This window comes from Caenorhabditis remanei, chromosome II (genome assembly GCF_010183535.1).
Source record: "Caenorhabditis remanei strain PX506 chromosome II, whole genome shotgun sequence".
Classification (NCBI taxonomy): domain Eukaryota; kingdom Metazoa; phylum Nematoda; class Chromadorea; order Rhabditida; family Rhabditidae; genus Caenorhabditis; species Caenorhabditis remanei.
In genome coordinates, this window is record NC_071329.1 from 18,130,181 (window position 1) to 18,154,463 (window position 24,283).

The 24,283-nt window shown below is 38.2% G+C and overlaps 3 protein-coding genes across 3 annotated transcripts; 1 reads left to right on the forward strand and 2 right to left on the reverse strand.

The window, feature by feature from the left end:
• Positions 1–2,131: 2,131 nt before the first annotated feature.
• On the forward strand, positions 2,132–18,420 carry GCK72_007803 (uncharacterized protein; the record flags this gene model as incomplete). Its single annotated transcript, XM_053726459.1, has 15 exons — positions 2,132–2,201; positions 3,417–3,552; positions 3,601–4,014; positions 5,616–5,982; positions 7,111–7,241; positions 7,293–7,503; positions 7,556–7,660; positions 8,257–8,408; positions 9,494–9,901; positions 11,619–12,268; positions 14,024–14,537; positions 15,985–16,347; positions 17,225–17,375; positions 18,250–18,309; positions 18,373–18,420. 15 exons carry the CDS (start codon positions 2,132–2,134, stop codon positions 18,418–18,420), a joined length of 3,780 nt encoding a protein of 1,259 aa, XP_053590653.1.
• Positions 18,421–18,824: 404 nt separating this feature from the next.
• Positions 18,825–20,454, reverse strand: GCK72_007804 (uncharacterized protein; the record flags this gene model as incomplete). The annotated part of the gene is made up of 4 exons (XM_053726460.1): positions 18,825–18,917; positions 18,969–19,236; positions 19,295–19,393; positions 20,276–20,454. 4 exons carry the CDS (start codon positions 20,452–20,454, stop codon positions 18,825–18,827), a joined length of 639 nt encoding a protein of 212 aa, XP_053590654.1.
• Positions 20,455–20,757: 303 nt separating this feature from the next.
• Positions 20,758–21,365, reverse strand: GCK72_007805 (uncharacterized protein; the record flags this gene model as incomplete). The annotated part of the gene is made up of 2 exons (XM_053726461.1): positions 20,758–20,844; positions 21,120–21,365. 2 exons carry the CDS (start codon positions 21,363–21,365, stop codon positions 20,758–20,760), a joined length of 333 nt encoding a protein of 110 aa, XP_053590655.1.
• Between the last annotated feature and the right edge of the window lie 2,918 nt (positions 21,366–24,283).

Genomic DNA, 24,283 nt, shown 5'->3' on the forward strand with positions numbered 1-24,283 from the left:
TCACTCAACACGGGGAATCGAATAGACATGGTCCCCCGAGACCTTTTTTTCGAAAATGGGCACTTTCTGATTTCATGAGTACTGTCAATTTTTACGTTTTGATTTGTATCTTTTCAGGTTTCAGTTTTGGTAAAATAGTCGAGTTAGTTTTTTTGTAGCTGACACCTTCAGCTTTTCAAAACACTTTGAATTTTATGAAAATGTTTAAAATTAACAAAGTTACGATGTCTCAAAGTGACCCGACCAAAAAATTTTGAAAAAAATGAAAAATTTTTGCCATTCGCTGGAAACGAGTTTGTTGCACCTAAAACATATAGTGTTGTTCTAGTCTCGGTGAGACCTATCTTTGGTGAAAACATCGTTGAGAAACTCGGGGGACACTCAGGGTCATTCCCTTGTGAGTTACAAGGGTTTTAAGTTGCGTGACTCAAATTTTCCATTTTGAAGCGTTTTTTCCCACTAAATTAGCAACAATTCCCGATTCTGATCATCAAAATTTGAAATTAACCGAAATTCCCATGTTTTTGAGCCCATATACTTGATTCTTGCTAATTATTATAGTACAATTCTACAGTTTTTGCCAGTTGGTCACAAGGATTCTGAATCAGGTTTCAAAATTTGAAAAAGCCAATAGTGAACAGAGATTACAAGGGTTTTAAGATGAGTGGCCGAAATTTTGGAAGCCATTTTTATCAAAGTTGTCATATCTCATTTAATTATTGACGTGGAGAATCTTTGAAAACTGATTTAGAATCCTCACTTTCTAAACGATACGATTTTGAGTGTGCTCGACATAAGGACACACAGATGCACAGATATGCACAATGATTTTCACTTAACCTGTCTAAATGTCTGTCTACAATTGTATTAGAATGAAAAAATACTAGAATATTGTTGTTCACTAATAAGCTATGCAAAATAAGTGCGGGATTATTGAAAATCGCACAATGTTTTGAAATTTGGTCTATTTCTCGAAAAATAATCAAAAATTAAATATTGACATTTCGGCCCGAAATAATATCTGACACCTATTGTTTTTTTTTCTTTGAATGGGTATAGAATGCACTCAGAATAATTCTAGAACTAAAATTTTCTAATTCTTGGCTTGTTGTAGACCTGCAACCTTCTCAAAGTTTTTGATTGGAAAGAGTAGATCAATAATTTCCTTGCAGTTTTTTTCCGGGAACTGGGAGACCGTACAAAATTGAATTTCATGATAAATTTGTGTTTGAATCGCTTTTTTCAACGTTTTTCATAGCATATTTGTAAATTTTTGAAATTCATTGGTTTGGTTAGTTTTTGAAATTTCATATGTGGAAATGCAGTGCTGCTTTATTTTTGTTTTGGAAAAAGTGCAAAATGAGATGATTTTAATCAATTTTCGACAATTTTGACTCTAAAAATTGAATTTTTCAAGCTGAAATTATCCAAAATCACTAAATTCCAACGTTTTTTCACCAATTCTCGCGTAACTCGCTTAAAACTCAATAGTATGAGCTGAAAAATATATCAAAATGTAGATTTCGGCGAGTTCTATGTTTTTGATATAATATGGACCAAATCACTGTTTGTTTATGTGCCACAGGCCGGGAAAAAGTGCCGAAAAAACGAAAAAATGGACAAAAAACCAATCTAGTCCGGCCACAAAAACCTAAACTACAATGACCAAGTTACACTGACAAACTGGCCGGACTAGAATGGTTTTTTGACAATTTCCGCGTTTTTTGGCATTTTTTCTCGGCCCATAGTATATCAAAAACATAGAACTCTCCAAGATCTACATTTTGGTATATTTTTTAGCTCTTAATATTGAGTTTTAAGCGAAATACGCCGCCAACAATCAAAAAGCCCCGAAATCCCATAAACCGACGCCAAAAAAAGGCGTCCGTTTTGAAAAGTAAGCCAACATGAATAACAACAATGAGAGAAGTGAAGGGTAGAAGTGCCTTAAAGCAGAAAAAAGGGGCCAAACTGGATCATCATGAGAGAATCTACAATAAAATGAACGTCTTCTTTTTTTCTGTTTTCTATATGTATTCTGAAGAAAGAGAGACCTACTTCTCCCTGTCTGCCGCCTTACTTTCCGGAGACTGTTGTACTTTTATAACATTCGATTATTATTGTGATCAAAATGTTCTTCCTCTTGCTGTTTATCAGTTCCAGTCTCGTTTCGGAGGGATGGAGTAGCAAGTTTTATGAAGGTCAGTCTATATATAAATAGATTGCTGGAATTATGAGAATTCTGGATCCGTTTTCTGAATTTTCAGTGAGATCGGTTGAGATCGGCTGAGATCGGTTGAGATCGGCTACCTAACTTTGAGATCCCGTCACGACTTTCTGGGTTACTGTAGCAATGTTCTATGTGTTATGACTGTGTAGATCAAGCTTAGGGCTACATTTTTGTAGTTGACAACATTTTGGTAGCTCCGCCCACTTTTGAGATATGCGCCTTTAAAGTTTGAAATTGCTTAAATTACTCATTTTTAACGCCAAAATGTGATTTTTACATCAAAATAACGAGAAATTTGTCATTTCTAACGTTAAAAACTGCGCAAAACTTAATTTTCCATGTCGGAAACAACATTTTAGCAAAATTTGGCCGAGAAGAAATTTTCGTCAAGGTGGACCACTATGAGAATGGGTACCAGGGTTCGATCCCGCTTGGGGTAAATTTTTTATATTTTAGATTTTTCTGCTTTTTAGTTTATTTCATCTTGTAAATCAAGTCTAGAACTCCATTTTTGTAGTTGACAACTTTTTGATAGCTCCGCCCACTTTTGAGATATGCGCCTTTGAAAAAAGTGTATTTCCTACAATTTTGCGCAGCTGAGCGCCTTGTCTATTTGTCTGTCTGTGTGTCCGGATGTCCAAATATCCAATTTATTTAAATTTAATATGTCTGAAAAGCTGACGTCATGACGATTCCAAATCTGTTTTCAGATTTTCAATATGTCAAAAATGAACTGAAATACACAACTTTTAGTGGGGGTGACCCAGAAAAGCTGTGTATCTCGACTCATTTAGAACAGAATTGAAATTTGAAAACGGATTCAGAATCCTCGTAATTTCAGCATTCAGAATTCATAAATTTTGGACATCCGGACACACGGACACACCGACAGACACATCGATTTTGAATCAGCTTGTCTAAGCTCATTTTTGAGTGATTCAAAGTCTATGTGTCCCTCGGTGTGTCCGGATGTCCAGATTTCCTAATTTTATAGATTCTGAATGCAAAAGTTACGAGGATTCTGAATCTGTTGTCAAATTTTAATTATGTTTTAAATGATACACCGCTTTTCTGGGTCACCCACCTCAAAATTTGTGTATCTCACTTCATTTTTGAGATTTTGAAAATCTGAAACCTGTTATAGATCTCTCGTGACTTCACCTTTTAAAATATGAAAATTTTTCAGAAAACTATGAGCAAGCCTTCCAACAAGCGGAATCTGAAATCCTCCCGTTTCAGCCGCAATTTTCGAAGGATGATTCGATGATGCTCAATTATAGTATTGCTGCATTGGCAGCAATTAAGGTTTCAAAAAAGATAAGGTAAGGACGTTTCGCAACAGTTTCAAAACGACCCAATAAGTTTTGCAGAGACCCATCGTCCCCCCAAAAACTGCCTCGCAACCTTTGCCCGCTCAAAAAATACAAATGTTCCTACGGGAAATATCGTCACTTCGATGGCCGATGCACCAATATCTTCTCCCCACTATCCGGCAGCACGTTCTCCCCATTCTCCAGACGTCTACCTGCCAACTATGACGACGGAATTTCCCTTCCGAGATTCCATGGCTACCGTAATCATCTGTTACCGCCGGCGGATGTAGTCGAGAAGCAGGTGATGAAGATCCCCGCGAAATTCGAAATTCCATTGACTCACACTTTTTTGGATTTCGCGGAGTTTTTGTATAGTGATTTGGCGAGATTTGTGAAACTTCAAGATGGTGTGATCGGGTGTTGTGGAGTCACTGGAAGGAGTGGAGGGGAGTGTCTGAATATTGGAGAACAGTGAGTGACAACAAATCGGTTGGGATTGGATTTTAGATCGGTTGAGATCGTTTGAGATCGGCTAAGATCGGCTACCTAACTTTGAGATCCCGTCACAACTTCCTGGGTTACTGTAGCATTTTTTATGTAACATGACTGTGTAGATCAAAGCTAGGGCTACATTTTTGTAGTTGACAGTTTTCAGGTAGTTTTTGAGATATGCGCCTTTAAAGATAGCCGCAAGAGATGGGAGGCGCAGAAAAGTTAGCGTCTTTAAAGGCGCACATCTCAAAAGTGGGCGGAGCTACAAAAAAATTGTCAACTACAAAAATGTAGCCCTAGATTTGATCTACAAAATGATATAAAAATTTTAAAATTGCGATCATACCGAACATAAGAGGACACTCTCAAAACGAAGAGACTCACTGTGTCTGGCGCACCTTTGACGCGCCCTTTAGAAGCAAAATCTTGCGAAAAGTGTAATTTTTACTGAAAATTAACAATTTTAAACAAATTTTCAAAGGTCTGGCGCATCTTTGGCGCGTTTTTAGCAAAAAATAGCGTAAAAATCAGGCGGTTTTAAAACGGATGGTTTTGAAAGTGAGCGTTTTTCACAATTTTCAGCAAAATTTGACAATTTTTTGTCTAAAACGCTTTTTTTTTTGAAAAATAATTTGAAAAACTGTAAATTTCATTAAAAATGACATTTTTTTTTTAATGTTTCTATGTGTTTTGTGCTTAAAAATGCGGTTTTTCAGCAAAAAATATCAAAAACCAAGATTTTCTATTTATAAAAAAAAAAGTAATCTTTAACACCCCCATCATTGAACCAGTTTTACTTTTCTACTAAAAATTTGTATTTATGTTATAGATCAAATCTAGTAGATCATTTTTGTAGTTGACAACTTTTTGATAGCTCCGCCCACTTTTAAGATATGCGTCTTTAAAGACAGACTACTGTAGTGATCGTCAATACAGTAGTCTCACTTTAAAGGCGCATATCTCGAAAGTGGGCGGAGCTATGAAAAAGTTGTCAACTACAAAAATGTAGCCCTAGATTTGATCTACAAGATAAATAAAACTAAAAACAGAAAAAATCCAAAAAATCCAAAAAATAAAAAATTGACCCCAAGCGGGATCGAACCCTGGTACCCATTCTCATAGAGGTCCACCTTGACCAAAATCTTCTTCTCGGTCAAAATTTTTTTAAAATGTGGTTTTTAACATGAAAAATCAACTTTTGTATAGTTTTTAACGTCAGAAATGAAATTTTCCGGTTATTTTCATGTAAAAATCACATTTTTTCATGTAAAAATCACATTTTTTCATGTAAAAATCACATTTTTCATGTAAAAATCACATTTTTTGCGAATTTCCAACTTTAAAGGCGCATATCTCAAAAGTGGGCGGAGCTACGAAAAAGTTGTCAACTACAAAAATGTAGCCCTAGATTTGGTCTACACAGTTATAACACATATAAAATTGCTACAGTAACCCAGAAAGTCGTGACGGGATCTCAAAGTTAGGTAGCCGATCTCAAATGATCTCAACCGATCTCAATGGACCTCAACCGATCTAAATCGTTCTGCATTGACTTTTTTTGTACATTTTTTCTGTTTTAGCCACCTCGACTGCTACATCCGCTCCGCACCGGCGCCTTTACCCCACTGCTCACTGGGAGCACGGGAGCAAATGAATCTCGCAACGGCGTTCATTGATGGCGGTCCCATCTACCAGGATTTGAAGGATTTGGATTTTTCGAAATCTCCAAAAATCTCATCTTTATTCTCCACCGAATTGGACTCAAAATCCGCGTTCCATAATTTGATAATTGAGGAGCACAATTGGGTGGTAGATCAAATGCAAAAGACGTTTCCCGATGCGAGTGCCGATTTGATATTTGAGGAGGCAAGGAAGTTTGTGATAGCCGAGATACAGCATATCACTTTTGAAGAGTTTTTGCCGATTGTGTTGGGCGAGGAGACTATGGTATTTTTCATTAAATTTTTAAAAATTGAGATCGATTTTCAGATCGGTTGAGATCGGTTGAGATCGGCTAACTAACTTTGAGATCCCGTCACGACTTTCTGGGCTACTGTAGACATTTTTATGTAACACGGTTGTGTAGATCAAATTTAGGGCTACATTTTTGTAGTTGACAACTTTTTAACAGCTCCGCCCACTTTTGAGATATGCGTCTTTAAAGTTGGAAATTGCCTAAATTAGTCGTTTTTATCGAGAAAATGTGATTTTTACATCAAAATAACCGGAAAACTCAATTTCTGACTTCAAAAACTATTCAAAACTCAATTTTCCATGTTAAAAACCACATTTTAGCAAAAATTTGACCGAGAAGAAGATTTTGGTCAAGGTGGACCACTATGAGAATGGGTACCAGGATTCGATCTCGCTTAGGGTCAATTTATTATTTTTTTCTGATTTTAGTTTATTTTATATTGTAGATCAAAAGTAGCACTACATTTTTGTAACTGACAACATTTTTGTAGCTCCTCCCACTTTTGAGATATGCACCTTTAAAGATAGGCTGGGGTGACGGCGGCGCGCCCTCCCTTTGTCTTTAAAGGCGCATATCATAAAAGTGGGCGGAGCTATCAAAAAGTTGTCAACTACAAAAATGAAACCCAGGTTTGATCTACAAGACAAAATAATCATAAAACAGAAAAATTCAAAATTCAAAAAATTGACCCCAACCGGGATGGAACCCTGGTACCCATTCTCATAGTGGTCCACCTTGACCAAAATCTTTTCGGCCAACCAAATTTTAGCTAAAAATCAGGTTTCCGACATGAAAAATTAGATTTTAAATAATTTTTAACCTCATAAATAAAATTTTCCCGTTATTTTGATTTTGACGATGAAAATGACTAATTTAGCTAATTTCCAACTTTAAAGGCACATATCTCAAAAGTAGGCGGAGCTACCTGAAAACTGTCAACTATAAAAATGTAGCTCTTGATTTGATCTACATAGTCATAACACATATTGAGTTTCTACCGTAACCCAGGAAGTCGTGACGGGATCTCAAAGTTAGTTAGCCGATCTCAACCGATCTCAACCGATCTCAGCCGATTTAAATAGATTTTTTCGTAAATTCAGGAAAAATACGAACTCCGCGCCGCCCATTGTGACGGTGGGTCTTGCCACGAAGTTGAAGCGAACACTCTAAACGAGTACGGTAGCGCCGTTGGACTATTCCACAAGTTTATGACATCTGGTGATAAGTCTTTGTAAGTGAGAGGGTTACGGTAGTGCCAAAAAAAATTTTTAATTGGTTTCAGAATTTTCAATCCTTCATTGTATTCTGAATCCTCTGGCACGTCATCTGGGCTAAAATTATCCGAAATTTTAATGAAAGGGCGGGATCACGGGATAGCGACGTATGCGGAGTGGCGGAAGGAGTGTGGCGGTGGAGAGGTGACGTCCTATGAGCAATTAATCGGCCTAATTGATGACAGAATACTCAAAAGTGTGAGGGACCTGTTCCCCGATGTAAGTTATTTAAAAAAATCTAAAAACTTGGCTGAAATTGAAAAATTTTCAGATCCGAGACGTCGACTTGATTCTCCTAGGCGTTGCTGAGAATCCAGTGTATGGAAGTTTACTGGGACCCACTTTTGGGTGTATTATGGCGTTGCAATTTCAAAAAGTAAGGTATCAATGGATAGATCAAACCTCGTAGATCATTTTTCTAGTTGACAACTTTTTGATAGCTCCGCCCACTTTTGAGATATGCGCCTTTAAAGTTGGAAATTCACTAAATTAGTCATTTTTGACGCAAAAATGTGATTTTTACATCAAAATAACCGGAAAATTCAATTTCTGAGGTTAAAAACTGTTTAAAACCTCATTTTCTGTGTCAAAAATCACATTTTTAGCAAAAAGTTGACCGAGAAGGTCTAGGTTAAGATGCACCATAATGAGAATGGGTACCAGGGTTCGATTCCGTTTGGGGTCAATTTTTTGAAATTTTGATTTTTTCTGTTCTTAATTTATTTCATTTTGTAGATCAGATTTAGGGCTCCATTTTTGCAGTTGACCATTTTTCGATAGCTCCGCCCACTTTTGAGATATACGCCTTTAAAGATAGAGAAGTGAGGAGCCCCCGCCACAGTACCCCAACTTTAAAAACGCATATTTCAAAAGTGGGCGGAGCTATCAAAAAGTTGTCAACTACAGAAATGATCTACACGTTTTGATCTACACATTGGTATATAAATTCAAACAAATTGATATCGGTTTCAGACAAAATTCGGCGACTCCTACTGGTACACTAACAAATTGAACGATGAGCAACTGGAAGAAGTGAAAAAAGTATCAATTAGTGGATTGATGTGCCGGAATCAGAAGACGTCAATTATTCAGAAAGACGGGTTTCGAGCTCCCGATAATTTTCAGTATGTCAGCCGGTTTTTTGGAAAAATGGTGCATTTTGTCGTGAGATATGGTGCATCTACAGTATTCTAGAGTGGAATTTTGAGATTTTGAGCTCATTTTAATAGATTTAGAACAATTTTAAGGTGAAAATCTGGTTTTCTGACGTTTTTTGGGTCTAGAAACATGTTTTCTCGGATTTTTGAAAATTTGTGCATTTTGTCGTGAGATATGGTGCATCTACAGTCGCATAGAGTGAAATATAGCATTTTTTCAGCTTATTTTGAAAGATTTCGTACGATTTTAACCTCAAAATTCGGTTTTCTGACGTTTTTGGGTTTATCTACAGTACCCTACGTGGAATTTTGAGGTTTTAGCTAATTTCTGACTTATTTGAACCAATCTAACCGAAAATTTGCAAAAAATTAGCAAAAAATGCTAAAAAATGCTATATTTCACTATATGCGACTGTAGATGCACCATATCTCACGACAAAATGCACAAATTTTCAAAATTTTGAGAAACATGTTTCTAGACCAAAAAACGTCAGAAATCCAAATTTTAAAGTTAAAATTGTTAAAATCTATCAAAATAAGCGGAAAAGCTCAAAATTCTACTCTAGGATACTATAGATGCGCCATATCTAACGCCAAAATGCACTAATCTTCAAAAACTGAAAAAAAAACATGTTTCTGGACCCAAAAACGTCAGAAAACCGAATTTTGAGGTTAAAATCGTACGAAATCTTTCAAAATAAGCTGAAAAAATGCTATATTTCACTCTATGCGACTGTAGATGCACCATATCTCACGACAAAATGCACAATTTTTCAAAAAAATCAGAAAACAGGTTTCTAGACCCAAAAAATGTCAGAAATCCAAATTTTAAAGTTAAAACTGTTTTAAATTGATTAAAATAAGCTGAAAATCTTAAAATTCTACTCTAGGATACTGTAGATGCACCATATCTCACGACAAAATGCACTAATTTTCAAAAAATTCAGAAAACAGGTTTCTAGACCCTAAAAACGTCGGAAAGCCAAATTTTAAAGTGAAAATTGTGGTAAACTGGCGATTTCAACCAATTTTTCAATAAATTTTTGTTCCAGAAACATCCCAATCTTCTGCAACTCGTCAGTCTTCTCCCAACCAGATTTCTCCAAATGGTTCCGCCCGGAGAAGCAACTAAGGACCGCCCAATTTGACTCAATCCTTGGGGAGTGTATCCGTGACGTCTCCGAATCCAGAAGACGTCGTCAATCCGCCGGGAATCTGAGAGAAGGACTTCACAATTCTGTTGCATTGAAATCGTATGGAAGTATGATGTTGGCAAAAGATGAGGCGGTGAATGAGGCGAATGTTTCGTTCATTTTATTGGAGGCAACACGGAAATTGGTCAGAAATGTTGTGGATTTGGAGAGAATTCAGGGAATTTATATTGGGGAAACGTTTGGAAAAAAGAGTGATGAGTTGTGTAATCCAAAGGATTTCCCATGTGATCTCACGAATCCGTATAGGTGAGTCGGTTCAAGGATTTTGGGATTTTTAGGGCTATTTATAACCCAAAAATAGCCCAAAAATAGCTCAACGATAGCTCAAAAGTTGCTTGAAAATAACCCAAAAAAATTTTCAAAAATAGCCCAAATTAGTCTGGAAAATAGCCTTTTAGGCAATTTTCTGACAGTTTTTTGGGCTATTTTGGGCTTTTTTTGGGCTATTTTTGGGGTATTTTTAGGCTATTTTGAGCTATTTTTGGGCTGTTTTAGGCTATTTTTGAGCTATTTTTGGGTTGTTTTTAGGGTATTTTTGGGCTATATTTGAGCTATTTTTGGGCTATTTTTGGGCTATTTTTAGAGTATTTTTGGGCTATTTTTGGGCTATTTTTGGGCTATTTTCAGGCAATTTTTGGGCTATTTTGGGGGTATTTTTAGGCTATTTTCAGGCTATTTTTTGGCTGTTTTTGGGCTATTTTCGGGCTATTTTTAAGCTATTTTGGGATGTTTTTGGGCTACTTTTGAGGCTTTTTCAAGCTATTTTTGGACTATTTTGGGGCTAATTTGGGCTATTTTGAGGCTATTTTGAAGGAATTTTTGAGCTATGTTTGGGCTATTTTTGGGCTATTTTCAGGCTATTTTTGGGCTATTTTTGAGCTATTTTTGAGCAATTTTAGAGCAACTTTCGGAATGTTTTTGGGCTATTTTTGAGCTATTTTTGGGCTATTTTTGGGGTATTTTCGGAGTACCGATTTTTGGGAAAAAATTTCAAAAAAATGGAAAAATCCCCGAAGTTCAGACTCCGCCCCCAATCTCATGGTAGATCAAATGTTCTGAATTTTATATCAATCGATAGATCATGTCTAGATCTTAATTTTTATAGTTGGTAACTTTTTGGTAGCTCCTCCCACTTTTGAGATATGCGCCTTTAAAGTTCAAGTACCGTATTGACAGCATCGCTACAGTTGTCGATCTTTAAAGGCGCATATCTCAAAAGTGGGCGGAGCTATCAAAAAGTTGTTAACTACAAAAATGTAGTGCTACTTTTGATCTACAAAATAATATAAAAAATTTTGAAATTGCGACCATACCGAGCATAAGAAGACACTTTCAAAACTAAGAGATTCACTGTGTCTGGCGCTCCTTTGACGCGCCCTTTAAAAGCAAAATCTTGCGAAAAGTGTAGTTTTCACTCAAAATTGACAATTTTCAACAAATTTTCAAAATTCTGGCGTGCCTTTGACGCGTTTTTAACAAAGAATAGCGTAAAAATCGGCATTTTTCAACCAAAACCGCTTTCTGGAGCACCTTTCACTATTTTCAGGCGTGTGTCTGGCGTGCCTTTGACGCTTTTTCAGCGACTTTTGACTATTTTCTGGGCTTTTTTCAAAGAGCTGGTGTGCCGTTGACGCCAATTTTTCAGAAATGGAATTTTCCGATTGTTTTGATGTAAAAATCACATTTTCGAGTTGGAAATTGCTTTTTCAACTTTAAAGGCGCATATCTCAAAAGTGGGCGGAGCTATCAAAATGTTGTCAACTATGAAAATGTAGCCCTAGATTTGATCTACACAATCATCTTACATAAAAAATTCTACAGTAACCCAGAATGTCGTGACGGGATCTCAAAGTTAGGTAGCCGATCTCAGCCGATTTCAACCGATCTCATCCGATCTTAGTATCGATCTCAACCAATTTTTTTCATTTTTTTTCATTTTTTTTTTTCAAATTTTGGTTTCCAGAACCTACACAGGTTGGTGCAACAACTTAGCCACGCCCTCCTTCGGTAACACGTTTCGCGAGCTCAAACGTCTTCTACCACCGGCCTACGAAGACGGTATCGACCTTCCCCGCTCCAAAACCACCACGGGCGCCCCGTTACCCTCTCCACGTGTCATTTCGAATACAGTACACCACGCGAAGAAGACGGAACACGTGAAGTACTCTCATTTCGTGATGGAGTTTGGACAATTCATCGACCATGACATCACTCACTCGCCGGTAGATCAAAATCCAGATGGGACACCGTTGAATTGCTCCAGATGTGACTCAAGTCATACGGTATCCCCGTCATGTTTTCCGATCGCTATCCCTGAGACTGATCTACACTTCGCGCCATTTTCTTGTCTATCATTTGTCAGATCACTGCCCGCACAGAAAACTCTTGGATATAGAAATCAGATGAACCAGGTCAGCGCGTTTCTCGACGGATCAGTGATGTATGGGTCCACAAAATGTGAGGGCGATCGGTTGAGAACGTTTCAAGACGGAAAAATGAAAACGACGCAGTTATCGCCGGCGAAACGACACTATGGAATCACGTTGAGCCAATCGGATGAGTCGGAGCAAGATGGGTGTGTGTCGTCGCCGGAGGCGCCGTGTTTTATTGCAGGTAATATATTTTTGGTATGGTTGAAATTACGAGGATTCCGAATCAGGTTTCAGATTTAAAATCGGTTGAAAATGAAGAGAGTTATGGCACTTTTAGTATGAGCAACACTCGACTTTTAAACTGAAATCCTTAATCTGTCTGTCTGTCTGTGTGTACAAATGTCCAATATGCCCAAATTTTATATTACCAAGAAGCTGAAGACGTGAGGATTCTAGATCAGGTTTTAGATTCAAAATCGGTTAAAAACGACTCAAGTTACAGCCATTTTAAGAAGGAAATAACCAAATTTTCGGGTCACCTTTACTAAAAGTGTTATAACTCGCTTTATCAATGACCTACACGAAATCTGAAACTTGATTCAGAATCCTCACGTCTTCAGCTTTGTAATCATACAAAATTTGGACGTCTGGACACAAAACCAGGCACACAAACAGACACTGAAACCAACTGCAGATTCGATTATACCATGCAGAGTTTGGAGATGTCTGTCTGTTTGTCTGTGTGTCCGGATATCCAATATGTCAAAATTTTGTACGATTCAAAAGCTGAAATTACAAAGATTCCGAATCAGGATTAAAATTTAAAATCGGTTGAAAACAACTCGAGTTATGACACTTTTAGTATGAACAACACTTGACTTCCAAACTCAAATCACTAATCTGTCTGTCTGTCTGTGTGTCCAGATGTCCAATATGCCCAAATTTTATATTACCAAGAAGCTGAAGACGTGAGGATTCTGAATCAAGTTTCAGATTTGAAATGGGTTAAAAATGAAGCGAGTTACAACCATTTTAAGAGAGGAATAGCCAAATTTTCGGGTCACCCTTACTAAAAGTGTCATAACTCGCTTCATCGATGTCTTACGCAAAATCTGAAATTTGATTCAGAATTCTCACGTCTTCAGCTTTGTTAATATATAAAATTTGGTCATATTGGACATTTGGACATCTGGATACACAGACAGGCATCTGTAAGATTGGAAATCGTGCTAGATAGCTAGATAGCATTAGGCTCCTTAAAAATATCTGTGTGTCTGTATGTCCCGATGTCCAATGTGCTCAAATTTTCTATCACTACAAAGCTGAAAGCGTGACGATTTTGAATCAAGTTTCAGATTTTGGGTAGCTCATCGATCAACCGCGTTACAGCGATTTTTTCAAGCCGCAAAACTAAAACCACTATAACTCGGTTTATCGACGACTTACACAGAATCTGAAACTTGATTTGTAATCTTTGAAATTTCAGCTTTCAGAAAATATAAAATTCAAGCAATCTGGCAAAACTGCTTTCTGTCTGTCTTTCTGTGTGTCAGTCTGTGTATCCAAATGTCCAATGTGGTCAAATTTTATATGATTAAAAAGCTGAAGACGTGACAATTTTGAATCAAGTTTCAGATTTTGTGCAGATAAAAAATATAGCGAGTTATGGCACTTTTAGAAAGAATGACCCAAAATTTTGGCTATTCCACTCTTAAAATAGCTGTAACTCGAGTAATTTCTAACCAATTTCAAATCTGAAACCTGATTCAGAATCCTCACGTCTCCAGCTTTCTAGTCATATAAAATTCGAGAAATCTGGACATCCGGACACACAGACAGACATATACTCTTAGCGGCGGCTTGAATCATCGCTATCAGTGAATGCTTCTAATCTGTAACTTGGCTCATTTTCGCCCGATTTCAAATTTGAAAGCTGAATTAAAATCCTCATTTCCTCTTTTCTACACGCACATTCACCCTAATTCCCCCTTTCCAGGCGACGACCGTAACTCCCAACAAACGCTTCTAATCGCTGTCCACTCCGTCTTCCACAGGGAGCATGAAAGGGTCTCCAGTATATTCAAAGATCTGAATCCTCACTGGGACGATGAGAAAATCTATCAAGAGACCCGAAAACTGATATCCGCCCAGTTCGCACATATCGTATACCACGAGTACCTTCCGATAGTCATCGGCCAAAAATTAATGGACGATTTTGATCTACGACCGAGACAGGAGGGATACTACGGTGGTTACGACACAAAATGCGACGCCTCTATCCTCCAACCGTTCGCCACCGCCGCCTTCCGATTCGGCCATTCTACAGTAACCCGATTCACGCCCATGCAGGAGACGGTGTTGGAGCCCGCCACTAGGGTCGTTGATCTAGCAGCGGATTTTTTGAATATGTCGAAAATTTATAGCGAGACGGATGCGGTGGAACAGATTTTAGGTGGAATGCACGCGAAACATCAGATGATGACGGATCGATTTGTGGATGATGCAGTGAGGTATCACTACAAAGCTAAAGAAGTGGGGATTCTGAATCAGGTTTCAGAATTGGGATAGCTCAAAAATGAGCCAAGTTACAAGGATTTTAGTATGAGCAACGCTACTGAAACCGCTGTAACTCGGCTCATTTTCTATCTACACAAAATCTGAAACTTGATTTCAAATCCTCACGTTTTTAGCTTTCAAATCATATTAAATTTGGGCATATTGGACATTTGGACACACAGACAGACAGCCAGAAAGCCGATAACCCAGATTACTAGGTTATCGGTCAGTAGGATGATTAGAAGACTCTAGGGTGTCTGTCTGTGTGTCCAGGTGTCCAATATGCCCAAATTTTATATAATAAACACGCTGAAGACGTCCGAATTCTGAATCAGGTTTCAGATTTGAAATCGGTTAAAAATGAAGCGAGTTATGACACTTTTAGTAAACGTGACCCAAAAATTTCGGCTATTCACTATTAAAATGGTTGTAACTCATGTCGTTTTCAGCCGATTTCAAATCTAAAACCTGATTTAGAATCCTTTAAGCTTCAGCTTTTTAATCATTAAAAAATTAAGCATATTGGACATCTGGACACGACAAACTTTTTTCAGAAACTTTTTGTTCTCGGATCGTGGGAGACGAGGTACTGGGTTGGACCTTATCGCGATTAATATACAAAGAGGAAGGGATCATGGAATTCCGCCGTATAATCATTACAGGTAGAGTGTACCCGTTTGGGACGTTTGGCAACTGGGACGATTTAAAACTGAGACACTTGGCAACCAAGAAATTTTAAAACACCCGACGTTCTGAATCCAAAATTGAGGCATTTCGTAACTTCTTTTGGCCACAGACCGGAAAGTGTCAGAGTTGCGAAATGTCCCGGTTTTAGAATGTCCTGTGCAATTACCAATGTCTAAACCCAAATTATTACTTTTCACTGGGTGAATTGTGATGAAAAAAGTTTTTTTCTCGAAAATAAGTTTTTTTTTCAAAAAACCAAAAAATCCCCGAATTTCAGACTCCGCCCCGGTCTCAAATTTAGGGAACTTTTATATCAATCGATAGATCATGTCTAGACCTTCATTTTTGTAGTTGACAACTTTTTAATAGCTCCGCCCACTTTTGAGATATGCGCCCTGAAAGATAGCCGCAAGAGAAGAGAGGCGCAGAGAAGCTAGTGTCTTTAAAGGCGCATATCTCAAAAGTGGGCGGAGCTAGCAAAAAGTTGTCAACTATGAAAATGTAGCCCTAGATCTGATCTACACAACCACGTTACAAAAAATGTTCTACAGTAACCCAGAAAGTCGTGACGGGATCTCAAAGTTAGTTAGGCGATCTCCACCGATCTACAGTAGTCGATCTTTAAAGGCGCATATCTCAAAAGTGGGCGGAGCTATCAAAAAGTTGTCAACTACAAAAATTATCTACTAGACATGATCTATCGATTCATTTCAGAACATTCTGTGGTCTCTCCCGTCTTACCTCTTTCTACTCGATATTCTCTGACATTGATCAAGATGGGCTGACAGCAATCGGAAAAGTCTACGAGTCACCAGACGATATCGATTTGTTCACCGGTATCGTCGCCGAGAAAACCGTGCCCGGCGGGATTGTTGGACCGACGGCCGCCTGTATTATAGCCGAACAATTCAGACGGTTGAAGAAATGCGATCGTTTTTACTATGAGAACTCCGGGAAATTCAGTGTGGAACAGTTGAAAGAGATACGGAAGGCTACGACGATGAGTGCGTTGATTTGTGGGAATACAAAGGTGTCGAAGATAGCGAAAGATGTGTTTTCTGTGCCAGAGCCGTTTGGGTGAGTAGAAATCAGGTTTCAGAGTTGAAATCGGTTGGAAATGAAGCGAGTTATAGCCCTTTGAGTGAAAATGACCTGAAAATTTAGCTATTTCACTCTTAAAATGGCTATAACTTGAGTAATTTCTAAACAATTTTGAATCTGAAACCTGATTCAAAATCCTCACGTCTTCAGCTTTCTAGTCATATAAAAATTGGGCATATAGGACATCTGGACACACAGACAGACAGCCAGAAATCAGTTAGCTGGGCTATTAGTCAGTAGGGCAATTAGAAGACTCAAGGGTGTCTGTCTGTGTGTCCAAATGTCCAATATGCTTAAATTCTATATGACTAAAAAGATGAAGACGTTTGGATTCTAAACCAGATTTTAGATTTCTGGTAGGTCACAAATGAAGCGAGTTATAACACTTTTAGTGAAAATGACCCGAACTTTTTGTAACCAATTTCAAATTTGAAATTTTATTCAAAATTTTCACATTTTCAGCTTTGTAGTAATATAAAATTTGGCTATATTTAACATCTGGACACACAGACAGACAGCCAGAAATCTGTTTGCTGGGTTATTAGTCAGTAGGACGATTAGAAGACTCAAGAGTGTCTGTCTGTGTGTCCTGATGTCCAGTATGCCCAAATTTTATATGACTAGAAAGCTAAAACCATAAGGATTCTGAATCCGTTTTCAGATTTTGTGTAGATAAAAAATGAAGCGAGATATGACACTTTTAGTAATGGTGACCCGAAAATTTCGAATATTCCACTCTTAAAACCGCTGTAACTCGAGTCGTTTTCAACCAATTTCAAATCTGAAACCTGATTCAGAATCTTCACGTCTTTAGCTTTCCAACTATATCAAATATCCACATATAAACTTCCAGAAATCCCCTAATCGATTGTGATCTGTACCCAAAACTAGACTTGTCAAAATGGAGGGATGCGAAGGATTGTGTTCACAAGGGGAAGACGATCGCATTGCATTCGACAGCGGAAATCAGTCCGTGCACAAAATGCACGTGTACTAGTGATGGGGTGAGAGACGGTTTGAAACTAGGGACGTTTTGAAACCGATACTTTGAAACGGGGTTGGTTTCAAAACGTCCCAAGACCAGATTTTGGAAATCTGGGGTTTTTTGAAATTGGGATGTTGATCCCTCGTGAATAAGACGTTTTAAAACCAGGACACTTCAAAACCGAGAATTCCTAACATCGGGACGTTTTAAAAACCGTTTATACACAGTTTTGAATTGTCCAATCCGAAAATTTTTTTTCAAAAAACAATTTCACCACTGAAAATCTCCTAATTCAAGACTCCGACTAGATTTTATGGTAGATCAAATTTTTAGAACTTTTATATCAATCGATAGATCAAATCTAGGGCTGCATTTTTGTAGTTGACAACTTTTTTATAGCTCCGCCCACTTTTGAGTTATGCGCCTTTAAAGACACTAGCTTCTCTGCGCATCCCCTCATTTGCGGCTATCTTTAAAGGCGCATATCTCGAAAGTGGGCGGAGCTATGAAAAAGTTGTCAACTACAAAAATGTAGCCCTAGATTTAATCTACAAGATGTGATAAACAAAAAACCGAAAAAATCAAAAATTCAAAAAATTTACCCCAAGCGGGATCGAACCCTGGTACCCATTGGTGCACCTTGACCAAACCCTTCTAGGCTAAATTTTTGCTAAAAATGTGGATTCCGACATGAAAAACACGATTTTATATGGTTTTTAACGTCAGAAATAGAATTTTCCGGTTATTTTCAGGTAAAAACACATTTTGGCGAGGAAAATGACTAATTTAAGCAGATTTCTTCATTTTTTTTCAATTTTTTTGAGTTCCCAATTTTAAAGGTCAAAAGTGTCCCGGTTGCGAAACGTCCCTGTTCTTAAATTCTCAATTTTCAGATAAAATGTGCATTTGTCTCCCCCGACTGCCTGGCTCACACCAAAGAGACCCTCGCTGAGGTAAAATATTTTCTGGAATTTTTTTTTGCTGAAAATAATTTTTGTCTGAAAATTGTTTTTCAGGACCCAATCTGCTTCATGCAATGCGCCCATCAAATCAGAGATATCTAAATATTGAACGAATTTTTGACTTTGAACGAGAAAATAGATAAAATATTGGAAATTTCTCAGAGTTTATTGCGTTTTTGAAAAAAAAATTGCGCACCTGGAAATTGGAATTTTTTTTTAATTTTGAAATTCTTTTAATATGATTATATAGATCGAATCCAGCGCTACATTTTTGAAGTTGACAATTTTTTGATAGCTCCGTCCACTTTTGAGATATGCGCCTTTAAAGATTGTCTACTGTAGTGACAACATATCGTTCAATCTTTAAAGGCGCATATCTCAAAAGTGGGCGGAGCTATCAAAAAGTTGTCAACTACAAAAATGATCTACTAGATTTGATCTACAGATTGATATACATTCATTGGGTAAATAGAAGCAATAAAAATAAAACTTTTGAACTTTTCCTTCTAGAAATTCTTGCACGCCTCCTGTCCAATTTTCAGCGGATCCTTCCCATTCTCAAAACACTTTTTGATGATTTCCACCCAGCAATCAAATACCTGTCAAAAAAAGAGACGGTTTAAAACTAAGGACGTTTCGAAACCACCGACCTTCAACCCTCCATGAAATTCAAACTTCGCGCCAATCCACTCCCGATTAAAGTACGTCGTCTCATAGTATTTCCCAGAATCCGCAAGGATCGTAGCTACAGTAACCGGCCTATCGGGAGGTAAAAGTGCTCCAATGTGAAGAGCCGCCAGAAAATTGACACCCGTACTCGTCCCTCCGTTTATCCCGATGTCTCGTGCCACCTTCATCGCCGCCGTGCTCGCCAGATCCGGCATTTTTAAGACTCGATCGATGACCGCCGGATCGAGGCTGAAAAAATGAAAATAAAAGTTGCGAAACGTCCGATCCAGTTGCGAAACGTCCCCACCTAGTTGTCTGTGCAATTCTCGCTGGTCCCATTGCTCCATACCCGATACCTGCCATCCCGGGGGTTATCCAATGGTGAGCTCCGGTGTTCTCGGAGAATCTGGAATTCGAGATGACCTAACTTTCTCAGTTTCGGATCCTAGGCCACGATTTTTATATCATTTGAAAGCTGAGATTCCAAGAATTCTGAATATATAATTAGTTTTGCCTAAAATTTTTATTTTGATTCAAAAAAAATTGATCTATAAATTTTCTTTTTCTTTTTTAAACCAATGAAGGGCGCCCTAACTCCGGATGGCCTAACTTTCTCAGTTTGGGGTCCTAGGTCACGGTTTTATATCATTTGAAAGCTGAGATTCCGAGGATTCTGAATATATAATTAGTTTTGTTTAGAAATTTCATTTTGACTTTAAAAACTGTGTCAAAAAATTTTCATTTTTCAGACAGGATGACGCCCTAACTTAATATGGCCTAACTTTCTCAGTTTGGGGTTCTAGGCCACGGTTTTTATACCATTTGTAAGCTGAGATTCTGAGGATTCCGAATATGTAATTAATTCTTTCTTTAACTTTTATTTAGATCAAGAAAAATATGTCCAAAACTTTTCATTTTTCAGACTCCTGTGGATGGCGCCCTTACTCAATATGGCCTAACTTTCTTAGTTTAGAATCCTAGGCCACGGTTTTTATATCATTTTGAAGCTGAGACATCAAGGATTCTGAATATGTATATGATTTTGTTTGAGCATTTAATTTTAAATAAGAAAATTAGGTCCAAAAATTTTCATTATTTCAAAATTTAGTGGAAATTGCGCCCTAACTCAATATGGCCTAACTTTCTCAGTTTGGGGTTCTAGGCCACGGTTTATATATCATTTGAAAGCTGGGATTCCAAGGATTTCGAATATTTAATCAGATTTGCCTCGAAATTTTATTTTGACTCAGAAAAATCTGCCCAAAAAGTTTCATTTTTCCCAACTCACGTCCCATTCAGCACATAATCGAAATACACGGAATATTGGGTGTCAGCGAGCACAATTTCAGTCTTCAACCCATATTTCTTGGCGTATCTCCCAATTGACGATAGCGTACCGCCCGTTCCAGCCGGATGGACAAAAACGTCGGGCGGCGTGTTGTTGAGTTGTCGGAGGAGTTCATGCATGAGGTTGGCGGACGCTTTGGGGGCGGAGCCACCTGGAAAATGTAGAAAGTTTCAAAAGGTTTTTATTCGGGTTTTAGACAAAAAATTGGGCTAAAAATTACACAAAAAATCGATTTTTCGCACCCAAAAACCTGAGACTGGCGCACCTCTGACGCGTTTTTTTGAAAAACTCACTTTCATGAAACTCCTCTGCATAAAACGCATTCTTAAACTGATTCATGAAGAACCCACCGGTAGATTTGGCTAATTGCTCAGCGATAATTAGTCTGTAATTAATTAGTCAATTAATTTTTAATAGTGTAGTTACCTATCAGAAATCGGCACCCGAACTACAGATCCGCCTTGCTCCTCGATTCGTTGCACTTTGACAAGTTCGATAGTGTCGGGCACCTGGGAATTGGAAAAATTTTGAAATTATTTTTATATGTATGTGTAGATCAAATCCACGGCTACATTTTTGTAGTTGACGGTTTTCTGTTAGCTCCGCCCACTTTTGAGATATGCGCCTTTAAAGATAGGCTACTGTGTTGACAACATCGTGGTCGATATTTAAAGGCGCATAACTCAAAAGTGGGCGGAGCTATCAAAAAGTTGTCAACTACAAAAATGATCTACTAGTTTTGATCTACACCCTCCCATTAACAAATAGTAATTTTTTGACCTACCACAGCGGTAAACTTCAATCCCAACAACCGACACATATATCCGAGTGAGCATGCAGTGTTCCCTGAAGACGCCTCGATCACATGTGTCCCATTTTTGACGTGTCCTTCCAGAAGTGCCCACGACATCAACGCCCACGCGTATCGATGCTTCAGAGAGCCTGTCGTTGACGCCGACTCATTTTTGAAGACTATTTTGAGGGCGGGGAGACCGGGCGGGTGGATGACGTGGATCGGGGTGACACCCATCAGCTCTCGCTCCGCCCACAAACGTTGGATGGCAAGACGAGTCCATTCTTTGGATTCTGGAAGGAGACATGCGGTGAATTATAAAAAATTGAGATCGATGTTGATTTAGATCGGTTGAGATCGGTTGAGATCGGCTACCTAACTTTGAGATCCCGTCACGACTTTCTGGGTTACTGTAGCAATTTCCTATGTGTTATGACTGTGTAGATCAATTCTAGGGATACATTTTTGTAGTTGACAACTTTCAGGTAGCTCCGCCCACTTTTGAGATATGCGCCTTTAAAGTTGGAAATTCGAAAAAACACCGAAATTAGTCATTTTCAACGCCAAAATCTGATTTTTACATCAAAATAACCGGAAATTTTTCATTTTTGACGTTAAAAACCATTCAAATCCTATTTTTCCATGTCGGAAACTATATTTTTAGCAAAAATTTGGTTGGCCGAGAAGATTTTGGTAAAGATGCACCACTATGAGAATGAGTGCCAGGGTTCGATCCCGCTTGGGGTCAAATTGTTGTTTTCTGTTTTTGATTTATTTCATCTTGTAGATCAAATCTAGATCTTCCTTTTTGTAGTTGACAACTTTTTGATAGCTCCGCCCACTTTTGAGATATGGGCCTTTGAAGCTAGCGTCTCCCCTTCTCTCACGAGGAGTTGGCTATCTTTAAAGACGCATATCTCAAAAGTGGGCGGAGCTATCGAAAAGTTGTCAATTACAAAAATGTAGCCCTAGATTTGATCTACTTGGTCATGTAACAATAAATATTCTACAGTAACCCAGAAAGCCGTGACGCGATCTCAAAGGTGGCCGACCTCAACCGATCTCAGAAAGTCCGCGGTTCCCAAGCGTCCCGGTTTCAAAATGTCCCCCCAAATACCTGTCAATTGATCATTGGGAGCTTTTGAGATATTCTGAGCTTTTATTACCCCTAGCACAGTCAGAAATAGTAAAAATAGGTGAAATTTCATCATTTCTGAAAGCGAATTTTTTTGTTTTTGTTTTGCGAGAATAGGCTCCGCCCACTTTCGGACAAATACTCTTGAAAGAGGGAATTGGCTGAACAAATAAACAACTGGCGGTGAGGATTAACACCAAAATAAGTTCCGGAAACTTCTTTTTTTTTCAAAAACCTTTTAAAAAATCATCAAAATCCAGGCTCCGCCCCCGCATCTCATGGTAGATCAAATTTTCAGAATTTTTATATCAATCAATATATCAAATCTAGTAGATCATTTTTGTATTTGACAACTTTTTGATAGCTCCGCCCACTTTTGAGATACGCGCCTTTAAAGATGGGCTGAGGTGTCGGCTCTGCTATCTTTAAAGGCGCACGCATATCTCAAAAGTGGGCGGAGCTATCGAAAAGTTGTCAACTACAAAAATGAAGATCTAGACATGATCTACAAGATAAAATAAACTAAAAACAAAAAAAATCAAAAATCAAAAAAATTGACCCCAAGCGGGATCGAACCCTGGTACCCATTCTCATAGTTGTCCACCTTGACCGAGGCCAAATTTTTGCTAAAAATGTGGTTTTTGATATGAAAAAATAGGTTTTAAACAGTTTTTAGCGTTAGAAATGGAATTTTCCGGTCATTTTGATGTAAAAATCACATTTTTGCGTCAAAAATGACTAATTTAGCGAATTTCCAACTTTAAAGGCGCACATCTCAAAAGTGGGCGGAGCTACCAAAAAACCGTCAACTACAAAAATGATCTACTAGATTTGATCTATCAATTGATCTACCATACCTGTCATCTGATCCCTCGGCGCCAGTGATAAGATCCCATTTTCTTTGTTTGGTGGGGTTCCCAACAAAAAAGCGGCGCTATTCGACAGTAAAATAATACTAAATATCAGAAAAATGTGGTCAGAAAAATGTAGCATCGCTGAAATTTCTAGAAACAAGAAATGAGAATTCTATGCTACTGGACAATAGGAAGGGGGCGGAGCCTATTGTCTCATTGACGGGGGGACGCGAATTGTCATCAATAGAATCATTCAAAAAGCAAAAAAAAGATTATTATACATTTTTTCGTTGAAAATCACAAAAAACACAAGAAAAAATACAAAAAAAATGAAATTAATACCCAAAAAGATGAGAAGAATCGGGAGAGAGAATTATGAAATGTTTTGAATTTTTTTTTTTGAATTTCTAAAATTTTTTTTTTTGATAATCATCAATTCAACAAGAACAGTTATTACCCGAACGAAGAAATGGACCATTCGAAAAAAGTGTGTGGAGGGGGCGGGGCTTCATTTGATCTACCGGGGTTGAAAACGCGTCAGAGGTGCGCCAGTCATTATAGTTTAGAATCTGGCGCGCCGTTGACGCGTTTTCTTGAAATCTTGAAAATTCAGTGTCTGGCGTACCTTTGGCGTGTTTTTCTGGTTTCAAAACGTCCCGAATCTAAAGGGGCGGAGTTTTGGAGCCAGAAATGAGTAATTTCGAAACCGGGACGTTCTAAAACCGAAAATTTTACGATTTTCGGGGCAATTTTAGTGTATTTTCAAATAATTTTCAGTCAAAATCCATCAAATTCAAAATTTGAGTGTAAAAGCGCCAAAGGTGCGCCAGACGTTTCGAAACTTCTGATTATGAGGTGTCCTAGGTTTGAAACGTCCGGAAACGCGTCAAAGGCGCGCCAGACTTCTCTCTAAATCGGACGGATTCTGAGCTTCTGGCGTGCCTTCGACGCGTTTTGGACATCATTCAGAAAGTTTCTAAACGCGCCAGCGGCACGCCAGACTTCTCCGGTTTCTCGAATCTGGCGTGCGTTGGACGTGTTTCACCGCAAAAAAAAAACGCGTCAAACGCGCGCCAGACACTTCGAGATGTCGAAAACTCCCGCGTAGATCAAAAAAAGCGCCGTTCAAAAGCCAAAAACTACAAAAAAGCCGAGAAAATGTGTGC